Source organism: Garra rufa, chromosome 10, assembly GCF_049309525.1.
Source record: "Garra rufa chromosome 10, GarRuf1.0, whole genome shotgun sequence".
In the NCBI taxonomy this organism is placed as follows: domain Eukaryota; kingdom Metazoa; phylum Chordata; class Actinopteri; order Cypriniformes; family Cyprinidae; genus Garra; species Garra rufa.
The window spans coordinates 12,316,822-12,332,285 of NC_133370.1; the positions used below are offsets into that span (position 1 = coordinate 12,316,822).

The 15,464-nt window shown below is 35.3% G+C and overlaps 1 protein-coding gene across 1 annotated transcript in view; it reads right to left on the minus strand.

Moving 5' to 3' along the window:
• Window positions 1–231: 231 nt before the first annotated feature.
• The window catches only part of klhl24a (kelch-like family member 24a), a 30,777-nt gene continuing 15,544 nt past the window's right edge, over window positions 232–15,464 (minus strand). Inside the window, exons 5-8 of the mRNA XM_073849316.1 lie at window positions 15,090–15,208; window positions 7,323–7,511; window positions 921–1,109; window positions 232–826 (exon numbers count right to left, since the gene is read on the minus strand). Coding sequence (XP_073705417.1) covers window positions 626–826; window positions 921–1,109; window positions 7,323–7,511; window positions 15,090–15,208 — 698 coding nt within the window. The 3' untranslated portion in view covers window positions 232–625. The remainder of the gene's footprint in view (window positions 827–920; window positions 1,110–7,322; window positions 7,512–15,089; window positions 15,209–15,464) is intronic.

Here is a 15,464-nt window from a genome sequence, read left to right on the forward strand (position 1 = left end):
CTGTAAGTGCTTTTTTATTACACAAGCTCAGAAAGCATAATATGTAAAAAGAGTAAATAGCACAAATAAAATCAACCCAAGACCAAATCTAAAAAAGGTTTCTGTCTGCAGACTTGACAATCGTTGTCAAAATGCAAGACAAATGCTACAAAGCAAACACAAAATAACAGAAATTTTTGTATATAAAAAAAAAAAAAAACAAAAAAAAAAAAACAACACGGCCGAAAAAAAAAAAATCCCCCCAAAAATAATGAAAACAAGTACAGAAAGTGAGCATTTGTCTTTGTCTTTTTATCAATAAAAGACATCACAGCATCTATGTGATTACTCCATCAGATCACCATTCTCTGAATGTATGTCAGTTATGAGGAAGGATATGTTTTAAATACTTCCTTGTTCCAGAAAAACGTCAGATGACTGCTGGCTTACAGGTAATAACAGCTTTGACATGATGATAAAATCAGCTGTAGCGGTTCAACATGGTCCTACACCTACAGTGTATGTACATGTATATAAAAATATCAGTTATCACTCAAAAAGTGATGCAAAGTTATTTAGATGATTTGACTGTATATGCATGTAAGAGTCTACAGCTCCATGTTTGCATGTGCGTTTGCGGATGCATTTAGACTTTGTGTTGTTTTTCGCTGAAACGGTGTATGGTAACGCAGCCATGGTAAGAGATGGGACGAGACATCGCAGCCGTGGATGTGATGATGCCAGAGCCTGGGTCATAGCACACAACGTTGTCAGAGGCTTCACCGTTGTCTCCTCGTCCACCCAGGATGTAAATCTTTCCGTTGCAAATTGACATACAGCAACTCTCCTAAAACACACACATAGACAGGACATACAATATTAAAATCTGTATATGGGACTAAATGTCAGGAACTTTGAGGTTTTCACTAGGCTTCAGGTACCTGTCTGCTGAAGGTGTGGCCCACATGCATCCAGTGGTCCTGTGAAGGATCATAGCAGTAGATGGATTTGGTGAGGCCCCCGCACACGTAGATGAGGTTATTGAGAGAAACGGCAGAGATATTGGGTTTGGTGAAGGGAATACAAGCCTTTAGCTCCCAGCTGTCTGTCTCTGGGTCATAACACTGGACCTGAAACACAAAAAAGAAGGTTAGATTGTTTTATAATCTTGAAAAGCCTTAAAGGATAACTATTACCAAAATGCAACCTGGGCTGTTTTTTTTTTTTTTATTGTAAACGAGACAAACTTATATCTAAAAGCATAATTACGACAAACAAGCCGTTTGACCGTGATTTCGTTTTGTGGTCAGTGGCCGGTGAATGGGAGTTCTAAGGGCATAACTTTGAGCGCATCAAAATCGATATTTTTACAACACTAAGGCGGCTCGACACACCATGAAACTTTGCTCGAAGTATCGCCTGGGTCTCTATACATGAACTCGAGCATTGAGAACATTGTTTGTGTACACAGAGTTTACTAAAAAGAAAGCTTTAAAAACAACTCACTTTCACTGTTTGAGTTTCCACTCGCGGCCATCTTGCCAGTCAAGAGGTGTCGATAATTTTGTCGTAATTATGCTTTTAGATATAAGTTTGTCTCGTTTACAATAAAAAAAAACAGCCCAGGTTGCATTTTGGCCATAGTTATCCTTTAAAGGGATAGTTCACCCAAAAATGAAAATTCTGTAATTAATTACTTGCCTTGTGTGTTTCCAAACCTGTAAGACTGTTCATCCTCTGAACACAAATTAAGATATTTTGAATGAAACCCAAGAGCTTTCTGACCCAGCATAGACATCAACACAACTGACAGGTTCAAGGCCCAGAAATATATTAAGGACAGGAAGCTACGAGAATACTTTTTGTGCGCAAGGAAAACAAAAACGATGACTTTTTTCAACCATTTCTTCTTTTCCATGTTAGTCTTTGACGCAATGTCCTTTCGTACCCTTTTCTGAGCCTTGAACATGTCAGTTAACTTGCTGTCTATTCTATCTATTCATATCAAAAATATCTAAATTTGTGTTCTGTACATGAACAAAGCTCTTACAGTTTTGGAACGATATCAGTGGCGGTTCTACACGGAGGCCAAGGGAGGCCCGTGCCCCTGTAGACATGTCCTTGGCCACCCCTGTGGCCCCCCCGTGCTGACCAAATAAAAAAAATTAATTAATTATGGTTTTACACACGAGCGCCAAAAGCGGAACTAATGCGACGCATCGTTCTACTTACATGGGTAAATTAGAGCGGCGCACACAAACACTGCAGCAACAATTAGAAGTACTCTTGGATAGAGGAGCTACGATTTATTTCTCCTGTTGCAAGAGTCGAAGGTAAGCAAAACAATTTCATTTCGTGAGTGACTTGTTGTTCTTGCACATAACCGTGTTACTTTTGTTTTTCACACTGATAATTAAATCAAGTTTGTAAATGGCTTTGTAAAATCTTTGTTAACGTTAGTTAATAAAAATATACAGCTGTTCATTGTTAGTTCATGATCAAGTGCCGGTTCAGTTCTGCTGAAATTCTACACCTCTGAGAACTCTCTCATTAAAACAAAGAAAGTGTAGACATGATGTAAATAAGAGATTAATTGTACTGTGTAAATGTGATTTTATTACCTTTTATTAACTTTGAGAAATTGCGATGAACTACAGTAATGTATGAGTGACAGCTTTCCAGTGATTGTAAGGGGAGCGCGCACTTTTAAGACTATAATTAATTCAGAATTTGAATTCATTTATTCACGGATTCACTCTCTGATAACGCAACATCGCCATTGCTATCGTGCAGCACATAGGCTACTACATCAGTTACACTAAGAGAAGGTAAAGCAGGCGCTTACTCATCAAAATATGTCTAAACAGCCGCACTGCACGTGTCGACACGCGCCCCTGAGTAAACATTATTTTTTTCTTTCACCATGCAGCAAACGTAAAAAAATTAAACCGTTTAACTTATAGTAAAAATCGGTTAAAATTCTTACTGTCGTTAACAGTGAACGGTCAATATGAGCATCCCTAAAATGTTTGTATGATTTTAAAGTAAAATAAAGTTTATAATCTTTAAATACCACTTGTTGTCATTTTTTAATGTGCCCCTCTGGTTAAACACTGGCCCCTTCTTGGCCCCCCTAGTCAAATTTGTCTAGAACCGCCACTGAACGATATAAAGGTAATGACAGATTTTATATTTTTAGGTGATCTTTTCTAAATGTAAATTTTTTTTTTTAACTTTTGCCATTGTATCATATTTTGTCATATTAGTTTTTGTTTTGTATTTCTATGTAGAAATATTTTTCAGTAATTTCACCACTTATTTAGAACTTATTTTATTTAGCTGACAAACAAAGTTTAAAACCTTCATAAAATATTTCTACTTTTCAGCTTATGAACAATTTTTATTTCTTTATTCAGAATCATCTTTTTCTTATGCTCATCAAGGCTGCATTTCCTTAATTTTGCTTTCACTTAGTAATATTATTATATAAATATGAAATATTATTACAGTTTAAAATAATGGTTTTCTATTTTAATTTTTGGGTCCCACTTTACATTAGGTGGCCTTAACTACTATGTACTTACATTTAAATTAATCATTTGGTACAATGCACTTATTGTGTACATACATGTTTTTAGATTGTACTTACATTTTTTTAAAAGCCTCTACGTAATTACATTTGTAATTAATTTCTGTAATTACCACTGTTGACCCATCCCTTACACCCTAACCCACCCTTAAACCTACCCATACCACCAAACCTGTCCCTAACCTTACCCATATCCCAACTTAATAGAAGCAAAAGTATTTTGCAATGCAATATGACCACATTAAGTACATTGTACTTATTTTTTTGATGTAAGTACATAATAGTTAAGGCCACCTAATATAAAGTGTGACCAATTTTTGAAATATAATTTATTCCTGTGATGCAATGTAATTTTTTTGGAACATATGATTGTTTTTTCAGGATTATTTGATGAATAAAAAGGGGGGGAAAAAAAGTATTCAAAAATGTATATATTCAAAATTTAAATCTTTTCTAAAAATATAACAAAGTCTTTGCTATCACTTTTCAGCAATCTAATACGAAAGAAGAAAAAAGAAAAGTATTGACCACAAACTTTTAAATGGTAGTTTATATTGTTAAAAAAATACTTCTGTTCTTTTTAACCTTTTATTTATTGAAGAATCCTGAAAAAAGTATCACAGGTTCCAACTAAATATGAAGCAGTGATTATTAGAGTGATTTCTGAAGGATCATGTGACACTGAAGACTGGAGTAATGATGCTGAAAATTCTGTTTTGATCACAGGAATAAATTGCATTTCAAAATATATTCCCTTAGAAAACAGTTATTTTACATTGAAATGTTTTTTTCTGGATTTTTGATCAAATAAATGCAGCCTTGATGAGCATATGAAAAGTCTCTAAAAAAAGCTTAAACCTTACAGATCCCAAACTTTTGAACAACAGTGTATATATTCTTGTTTCGATGTGCAGAAATTAAACACGAACATTCCTGAATACACAAATATACAGGTATATAATGTTGATCAAACACCATAGTCAGAATCTCTTTGAAAATTCCTCAGTCATCAGCACAGCGTCCTATTTAATGAGCTGAAACCAGAGAACAGACCCTGAGGACGAAAAACCAGAACAAACTAAATCTAATATTTGCATTCGTCAGTGCAAACAATCTTTCTGTGTGCTGGCTGATGTATAGATTCAAGAAAGATTGACAATATGGATGTCACTGAAGACAAGCACACTGACAGAGTGTAAAGATATATTGTCGAAGAGACACCATTTGAAAACTCTCAGATGACAGATGCAGCACTTATATGGAAGAACATGCAACATTTTGTATAAGGGAGCTTTGTATTAAACTATATCAGATCCTTCCCTTTCATGTTTTTCCTTTTTCTTTCTCTTTCTCTTCCAGATGGCAAGTAAAGAATGCAGTAATCTGAGCACTGTTAAATCAATGAGAAAAACCCATGTGAGATGTTACACGAGATGGCAGCAGTGTCTGAGGACAATAAGCTCAGCACGCAGGCCCACCTGTCCACTAGTTTATAGACCACCTGCACAAACGAACTCATTCACTACCCATCTGCCGTTTGAAGCCCTTCTGTTCAAAAAGATGCCCATATTTAAGGGGTTACAAACGAGAGACGTTACAGGTGAGTTCAGCAAGACCCCTCTCATAAACGAATGTTCAATGGTTTGGGGTGAGTAAGATTTTCCTTTCTTTCATAATTAATAAAAAAAAAAAAAAAAAAAAAAAAAAATATTAAATTAAAGTCAAATGTCAAATATGTGACCCTGGACCACAAAACCAGAGGTCAATTTATTTTAAAATTGAGATTTATACATTATCTGAAGCAAAATAAATAAGCTTTCCATTAATGTATGGTTGGTATAGATACTGTATAGATGATGTATAGATACAACTATTTGAAAATCTGAAATCTGAGTTTGCAAAAAAATCTAAATACTGAGAAAATCGCCTTTAAAGTTGTCCAAATGAAGTTCTTAGCAATGCATATTTATTAAATCACAAATTAACCTTCAACATATTTATGGTAGGAAATTTACAAAATATCGTCATGGAACATGATTTTTACTTAATATTCTAATGATTTTTGGCATAAAAGAAAGATAGATCATTTTGACCCATACAATGTATTGTTGGCTATTGCTACAAATATACAAAGGCTACTTAAGACTGGTTTTGTGGTCCATGGTCACATATAAGATATGTTTAGATGGGTAGCCATTTCCTAAAAAAGCACTGCAACCAAAAACCAAAACAAAACTCAAGTGACAAATTATCTATATGAAACCAAATCAAAAATGTCTCCAAGCCTGATCATGCTGGTCTGTTAGCTGGTTTCGGTGCATATTTCAGCTAGTCAGGCTGGGAAAACAGCTTTACCAGCCAAACCAACAAACCAATTCAGCCTAGTCTACGTACACCCCTCAGAGTAGAGCCTGTGTGACAGGTTGGTTAAACTTTCTTTTGCTCTGATCTATTTGCTCCATACAGGCATCATGTTAAACAGGAAAATCAGATGACAGTATCATTTAGACTTCGTGAAGTTGAACGTGTTGTTATTGCATGTAACAGATGGACAGGTTTCAGCAAATGAGAAATGAGAGTACATTTGCCGCCCTCGACTAAAGATTTTTCTGGTCAACTAGTAGTCATTCATTTTAAGCATTAGTCGACTATTAGTTTATTAATAAACCCTGTAAATCATAAAAATGAGCCTTTAACTGCCTACATAGCCTAATAAGCAATCAAGAGCATGCAAAAAAAAAAAAAAAAAAATTGCAACAGGGAACCGACAGATATAATAATTATGAGTGTGTCAGGTAAAAACAGTAAGGAGAATGCATTAACGTTTTAATAATTTATTGATAAACTAGTGCTTTCTTTGTTTTTGGCTTAAAGTTGGAGACACTGACTCGTCATCTCCGCAGTAGTGATATAGATATATATATTTTTTATATATGTTAATTAAGTATACACAGAGTTTCAAAGTGTCGTACTCAAGTTCACAGAGACCGAGACGGTAGAAAGCGTATGCTCTTTGTTTTCATTATTTTACAAAAGCACAACGTTTCGTTGTTATTGTGAGTGCACATAAATAAACAAATCTTTACAGATTCGAAAGATGTATTACTCTTATCTGTATGAGCAAAAATGACGAAGTATTTTAGGAGCTAGTGACCACACCGGTGCCTCCATCTATCATGCTACTGCTCAGCTTCCACACTCCACATAGACACTTCAATAGCGCACATTTTTCTGCCAAGTTGCTACTACTTACATATTTCAGATAGAAAGCCATATTTGAGGTCTTTGAACGATAGGTGAGCATTTGCATGTCCTGCCAGATGTACTGTATTTCCACATAGACCAGCCGTTAATGATTTGTCTGTCACAGACTGCGTGACTGGATTTTTTTATGTGACTAAGCGACTAATAAAATTTTGGCCGAACCAAGCCTCTTTTTGTCAACTACTGGTTAGTCAAATATTAAGGGGCAGCACTACAAAAAAGCAGTTTGTATTTGATGAAATGCCTCACCTACGTCTGTTTTTCATAAACAAAAAAAAAAAAAATAAATAAAGATTTTCCTTTTCAAGACACCTTACTCAAGAGCACTATTGTAGGAAGGTTCTGCCAGCATTGAAAAGTCCCAAAGCATTAAGTGCATTATTGTGCTTTAGATACAGAACAAAGACCAAAGCACAAAGCCTTTTAGTTTCATAGATGAGCTTTGTCTAACTTCACATTGTGTGTGTGTTTGGCACCATTTCTTACTCACCTTATTGGAGCAGCTGTTTTCATAGGGCTCTCCTCCAATGATGAACAGTTTTCCAGCGCAGCTAGTGACTGCCGGGCAGGAGACGGCTTCTTTCATGGGGGCCACCTCAGTCCAGCGGTTGGAGAATGAGTCATACACCTCCACGTTACTGAGACAAGACTGCCCATCATAACCTCCAACTGCATACACCTGCAAGATATATACATAGATAAGTACGTATACATGTATATATTTGAAAATGGTAATCTTGTAAACAGCGCTTGATCTGTGCTTATTTCTCTCCTGATTCAGACAAGATCTGCTAGAACACCACTCTCTCGTAAACACGCACATATCAGTTAGCGGAAGCTTGAGATTATGGTTTAAAAAGTTTTAAATAAGGATACTTTTCCTACACAAATGCATTGATTCACTTCAGAAGGCCTTTATTAACACCCCGAAGCTATGTAGAGTACTTTTTATGATGGATTTATGCACTTTATTGGACTTCAAAATCTCAACAGCCATCACTGCTATTATAAAGCTTGGGAGAGCCAGGACAGAAGAAAGTCATACACACCTAGGATGGCTTAAGGGTTAGTGGGTAATTTTTTAATGTGATGTTTTTGTCAACAGTTTGACCAATGGGTGAGCAAGTCATATGATGCTACATATCTCCAAATCCAAGTTTTGATTAAGAAACAAACTCAACTATATCATGGATATCCTGGGTGTGGGTCATAATGTTCATACTTGAAATGATCTATTTCTTTTTAATGTGCACTTAATTGTCAATCATTATATTACCAGAACAATAAACAGTGATAGAGATCTAACATAAGAATCACATTTCCCTAGCTCATGGCTGGTGTTTCTCTCCAGCCGTTCAAAGACAAACACTCGTTGTATCCTCTCCACATACAGCTTCATCCTTAAACTGACACAGCAGAGGAAGTGTGGAGGGGCCACGATAACAACATAATGACACTGACCCACATTGAAGCTGTTCAACAGGAAACCTGTTCAACAGAGAGGAGAAACAGATCGCAGTTGCCTAAGGCCTTAGATCATGTGTATGGTAAACACACATATAGACAGATGACCTCTGACCTGAGAGGCTAAAGTTCCCCTATTCACACTCTCTGATGATTTAAACCCCGTCCCACCCTGCCTTTACTGACTAAATGGCATTAATTTCACTGTAATCCATAAACATATACTTACAGTTGAAGTCAAAAGTTTACATACACCTTGCAGAATCTGCAAAATGTTAATTTTACCAAAATAAGAGGGATCATACAAAATGCATGTTCTTTTTTTATTTAGTACTGACCTGAATAAGATATTTCACACAAAAGACATTTACATATAGTCCACAAGAGAAAATAATAGTGGAATTTATAAAAATCAGAAGTTTACATACACTTAATTCTTAATACTGTGTTGTTACCTGAATGATCCACAGTTGTATTTTTTTTTTTTGTTTAGTGATAGTTATTCATGAGTCCCTTGTTTGTCCTGAACAGTTAAACTGCCCACTGTTAATCAGAAAAGTCCACCAGGTACAAATTATTTAGTTTTTCAGCATTTTTGTATATTTAAACACTTTCCAACACTTTCTATTACAGAAGGTTCAAACGCTGATGCTCCAGAAGGAAGCACGATGCATTAAAAGCCAGGCGTGTAAACTTTTGAACCGAAAGAAGATGTGTACATTTTTCTTATTTTGCCTAAATATCATACAGCTACAAGGATACTTACATGTTCACCAGAAGACCAAATAAGTTAAATTTACCCTGATCTTGAAATTCAAAAAGTTTTAAACTCCCGGCTCTTATTGCATTGTTTTTCCTTCTGAAGCATCAGTAAGCATTTGAAGCTTCTGTAATAGTTGCATATGAGTCGCTCATTTGTCCTCAGTGTGAATAGATAAAACTCAAAATCATACAGTCATTGTTGGAAAGGGTTCAAATACACAAAAATGCTGAAAAAAAATTTGTGGGGCCTGGAGGATTTTTCTGAAGAACAGCAGGCAGTTTAACTGGAACTCACTATCACTATAATAATAAAATAATGAACATTTTGCAGATTCTGCAAGGTGTATTTAAACTGTTGACTTCAACTGTTCTTAAAAGAAAAGTAATTGTATCCGTAGCAAAATGTCAAATGTGCTTTTCCTTCCATGATAAAAATATTATGATTAGTATAGTTCAAGGTGCAATTTTGCTTGGTACAAAAAAGAAATTAATCAGACTTGGAACCCCGTCTTCTTTGCACATTAAAAACTTGCAAGTCATTTTATACAGAACTACACAAACAAGTTAAGAGAATGATGGATGGACACACAGGTAGATGGAATGAAATCACGTAAGATATGCTATCAAACAGTTTTCCTGTGCATGCATTCATCATTCTCTTATCTTGCTTGAACTGTAGTTGTTACCCTGTGTGTAGGTGATCATGTTTCAGCAAAACACTAAAACTGAAATGTCAAAGAAAGAGAATCATTCATCAAGGGGTCACCACCTGAACTTAGCAATGTATCTTGAATGCAAACATGGGCACACACACACACACACACACACACACACACACACACACACACGTTGGGTTTACATGTTTTATGGGGACATTCCATAGGCGTAATGGTTTTTATACTGTACAAACCGTATTCTCTATCGCCCTACACCTACCCTACACCTAAACCTAGCCCTCACAGAAGATTGTGCATACTTTTACTTCCTCAAAAAAACTCATTGGGCATGATTTATAAGCCTGTTTCCTCATGGGGACCTAAGAAATGTCCCCACAAGGTCAAAATTTACTGGTATTACTATCCTTGTGGGGACATTTGGTCCCCACAATGTGATGAATACCAGGTACACACACACACACACACACACACACACACACACACACACACTGAAATGCATAAAAGAAAAAAGTATTTAAAGGGATAGTTCACTGAAATGTACATTCTGCAGCATAATTTGCTCACCCTCATGTCTTTGTGTCAAACAGGTTCAGAACAACATGAGGGTGTAAATGTTAAAGGTCCCATATTGTACACATTTCTGGAGGTTTATTTTAGTTGTTGATGTCCTTAAGAATATATATTTGCAGTATAAGTGCCAAAATCCATCTCAATATATTTTTACAGCTCCTTTTTTAGGAGATCTGTAAAAAACAGGTTGATTTTGGTCCATCTAATTAATATTCATGAGCCTCTCTTCTGATTGGCCTGTTGTTTTCTGAGTGACGCACAGCCAGGCCAACCACAGTTAACTACGGTCATGTATGCTTTAGCCGAGCCCAGAGCCTAACCTGCTGATACTCAACAGGATATTTCAGAACGATCATTAATGTTTTTTCTTTTTCAAACACTGAATGCAGTAAGCTACATAACTGTTGCTTTAGTAAAGCCCCTTTCACAATGCGCGCTGATTCTGGAAAATTACGGGAACGAGCGCTATGTGAACAAAAGCCAGAACCATAAAGGCAGTGTTGTAGTGATGATGCACATTATCATGCGACTCTTCACAACAAAAAAATACGTGCAAAGTGGAATGAAGCAGCGATCATCAGGCAGAGCCAGCTCCTCACTATCAGCGCTGAAGCACAGTTTGTTCAGGTTAGTTTCAGTTTAGTGAAACGTACGCGTCGCATTACATCTCACATCCAAACGTCACATGTCTTTACGGGTTGTGTGTAAAGCACGCACAGATTCCGGAAAACAACTGTGAATGAACCAAATCAAACAACTGCGGAACAAATCATGGGACACATTATCCGTGTATTTACCGGAATCGCTGTGTGAAAGAGGCTGAAGTTGACGTGCCACTGGTCTCTTATATTCACGTTGTTCTGAAGCCTGTGCAATGATGTAGTTTCGACATCTATCGACTGAACAGGGTTTTCTCGACTTGTTTTCGTGTTGTTGTTGCTTAGCAATGTTATGGACACGATATTGTCTGGGTTTGACAAAAGGAGGGTGGGACGTGATTGGTGCTGGGGGTGGTGACTGAAGGCGGTGACTGAGTAGATCGGACGTCACATCTTTGCGGAAGTCACAGCGGCTCGTGAAAATGAACAGCTACTTTAAGCAGGCTGTGTGCAGTTTACTGTGGATTGACTGTTTTGAAACTCATATGGTAGTTACATAGCCCCTAGACCTCAGTTATCATGAAAAAAGCCAGAAAATTTCGATTTTGACAATATGGGACCTTTAGCAAACCTTTTAGTTTTGGGTGAACTATTTTCTTTAAAATGGAAACTAATTTCAATCCTCCTTCTAAAGAGCTACAAACATCCTGAAAACCAAGCAAATGTGTCTGTAAACAACTATAGAAGAGGATGGGCACTGGGCGAACACACACACAGGAAGAGAGAATTACAACAACTATTTTCCAAGAAAAAAAAGTCTCGAGAGAGCATTTTGTGCGTGTCTCTCTGTGTATGAACAGAAAACATGTCTTACATCCAAGCAGGCAGAATGCTGTACCCCCTGCATGTGTAATAAAATGCATGTGTTCAAGAGATTTACAAACTCTCAAATTAAAACAACAAAAGACCATCATAAATTATGAAACATGAAAAGCCCATAAACAATTCAAAGGAAGTGAAGCATGATTCTGCGTAAGACAAACAAAACACACAATAATTGGGGCAGCTAGTTTTTACGTAATAATCAGTTAAATGGCAACAGCACAATCTGATTACAGCTGTAAACATCTGATCATAATAACAGTCCAAAAATCACACTAAAAGCCTGGCTACTAAATTGTGGCATCTGCACGCTTTTTTACATTTGTTGCACTTATTATAATGGAAAGTTTTGTGCTGTAAAAACCTAAAGTTTATTTATCTTGCTTAACTTACTGCATACACTGCCAGTCAAAAGTTTTTGAACTAAGATTTTTAATGTTTTTTTAAAAAAGTCTCTGCTCACCAAGCCTGCATTTATTTGATTTAAAGTACAGCAAAAACAGTAACATTTTGAAATGTTTTTGCTATTTAAAATACTGTTTTCTATTTGAATATATTTTAAAATATTATTTGTTCCTGTGACCGAAGCTAGATTTTCAGCATCATTACTCCAGTTTTCAGTGTCACATGGTTCTTTAGAAATCATTCTAATATGCTGATTTGCTGTTCAAGAAACATTTTTTTTCAGGATTCAGCATTTATTGGAAATAAAAAGCTCTTGTAACATTATAAAATAAACCAATTTTAAAAGCTTGGGGGGAAAGAAATTAATACTTTTATTTAGCAAGGATGCTTTAAATTGATTAAAGGTGATGATAAAGACATTTATAATATTACAAAAGATTTCTGAACATTTTATTCACCAAAGAATAAGAAGAAAATGATGTTTCAAAAAGAAACATGATGCATTAAAAGCCAAGGGTGTAAACTTTTGAACCAAACGAAGATGTGTACATTTTTCTTATTTTGCCTAAATATCATACAGCTACAAGGATACTTACATGTTTACCAGAAGACAAAATAAGTAACATTTACCCTGATCTTCAAATCCAAAAAGTTTTAACCCCTCGACTCTTATTGCAATGTTTTTCCTTCTGAAGCATCAATGAGCATTTGAACCTACTGTAAAAGTTGCATAGGAGTCTCTCAATTGTCCTCAGTGTGAAAAGATGGAACTAAAAATCATACAGTCATTGCTGGAAAGAGTTCAAATACACAAAAATGCTGAAAAAACAGAATTTGTGGGACCTGGAGGATAAACAGCAGGCAGTTAAACTGGGACTCACTAACACTAAACAAAAAATCAAAGCTGTGGATCATTCAGGTAACAACACAGTATTAAGAATCAATTGTATGTAAACTTCTGATTTTTATAAATTCCACTATTTTTTTCTATGATATGTAAACATCTTTTATGTGAAATATTTAATTCAGGTCAGTACTAAATAAAAAAATAACATGCATTTTGTATGATCCCTCTTATTTTGGTAAAATAACAACATAACATTTTGGTAAAATAACATTTTGCAGATTCTGCAAGGTGTATTCAAACTTTTGACTTCACTTTTCTTAAAAGAAAAGTAATTGTATCCGTAGCAAAATGTCAAACGTGCTTTTCCTCCCATGATAAAAATATTGTGATTAGTCTAGTTCAAGGTGCAATTTTGCTTGGCACAAAAAATAAATGAATCAGACTTGGAATTGGAACCACATCTTCTTTGCACGACATTTTATACAGAACTACACAAACAAGTTAAGAGAATGATGGATGGACACACAGGTAGATGGAATGAAATCACGTAAGTTATGCTATCAAACATAGTTTTTCTGTTTTCCAAGAAACATTTTTTTTATATTATTATTATTATTATTATTATCATCATCATCATCATCATCATCATCAATATTTTTTAAATATTTTAATTCATCAATATTTCTTTACCAAAGAAACTTGAAAAAAAAAAAAATTATACTCAGCTGTTTTCAATAAGATAATATTTAATGTTTCTTGAGCAGCAAATCAGAATATTAGAATGATTTCTGAAGGATCATGTGACTGGAGTAATGATCACAGGAATAAATTATATTTTAAAATATATTAAAATAGAAAAGAGCCATTTTAAATAGTACAAATATTTCAAAATTGTACTGTTTTTGCTGTATTTTGGATCTAATAAACGCAGGCTTGGTGAGCAGAGGAGACTTCTTTAAAACAACATTAAAAATCTTACTGTTCAAAAACTTTTGACTGGTATGCTTAAGAACTGCAACAATTTGTCAATTGGGTATACATATGTTTATGTATGTATCTTGTACAATTGTTTTCTTCAAATAAATAAGGGAATAAGACCAGTTGCAATGGGAGATTGTTAAAGAACATCTAAGAATGAAATTATCTTTGAAAGCAGAGCAAACGCTAAGTGTATCAAGATAATTACTAAGAAGAAAAAATCTGAGGAAATTTCAATACAGGGCTAACTGTGATAAGGAAAAACAACGGAACAAACAGGGATGGGGATGGCTAAAACAAAACAAAAAGCATCTTTCTCTATCAACAGCCATTCAGTGGTAGCCATGTATTCGCACCAATTAAAATATACAGTACAGACCAAAAGTTTGGACACACCTTTGAACCAAAGTTTTCTTTATTTTCATGACTATGAAAATTGTAGATTCACACTGAAGGCACCAAAACTATGAATTAACACATGTGGAATTATATACATAACAAAAAAGTGTGAAACAACTGAAAATATGTCATATTCTAGGTTCTTCAAAGTAGCCACCTTTTGCTTTGATTACTGCTTTGCACACTCTTGAAGAGCTTCATGAGGTAGTCACCTGAAATGGTTTTCACTTCACAGGTGTGCCCTGTCAGGTTTAATAAGTGGGATTTCTTGCCTTATAAATGGGGTTGGGACCATCAGTTGTGTTGTGCAGAAGTATATATAGTATATAAAGAATTAAATATAATTCCACATGTGTTAATTCATAGTTTTGATGCCTTCAGTGTGAATCTACAATTTTCATAGTCATGAAAATAAAGAAAACTCTTTTAATGAGAAGGTGTGTCCAAACTTTTGGTCTGTACTGTATTTTTCTCAAAACAACACTTAATATAATATACAAATATAAATATTTACTTATATAAGATGTTTTACAAGTGCAATACAAAAGTACAAATCCTGCATAATTTTCTCCATACAGTCACATTGCACTAAAGGAAGTCTGACTTTGATATAGGAAACGGGACACTGGAACTGGAAACACACACACAGACACATGTACACCACTCCCTCTCACCTTCCCAAGTAGGACGGTCATCTTGTGTCTCCATCGACCCTTATTAAGCGAGGCCACTCTGATCCAAACGTTGAGCTGAGAGTTATACATCCACACGTAACTGCTGTTGATGCGTCCACCTGTCAATAACAACCACAACATGAATTTAAAAAAATTCTTATACTTTTGTTTATTTATTATCAACAAATCTGCACCCAAAAGTGAGCTAAACCTGACAAAACCTCATTTTGGGGACACACACACACACAAAAACTGCAGAAATCTCTCAGAAAGTTCTGAGCATCATTTGATTTATCTAATACAATGACATTTCCATAATACATACATTTTTTAAGTGTGACTTCAGTCTCCAAATGAGTCTCCACTTTTTGGGGC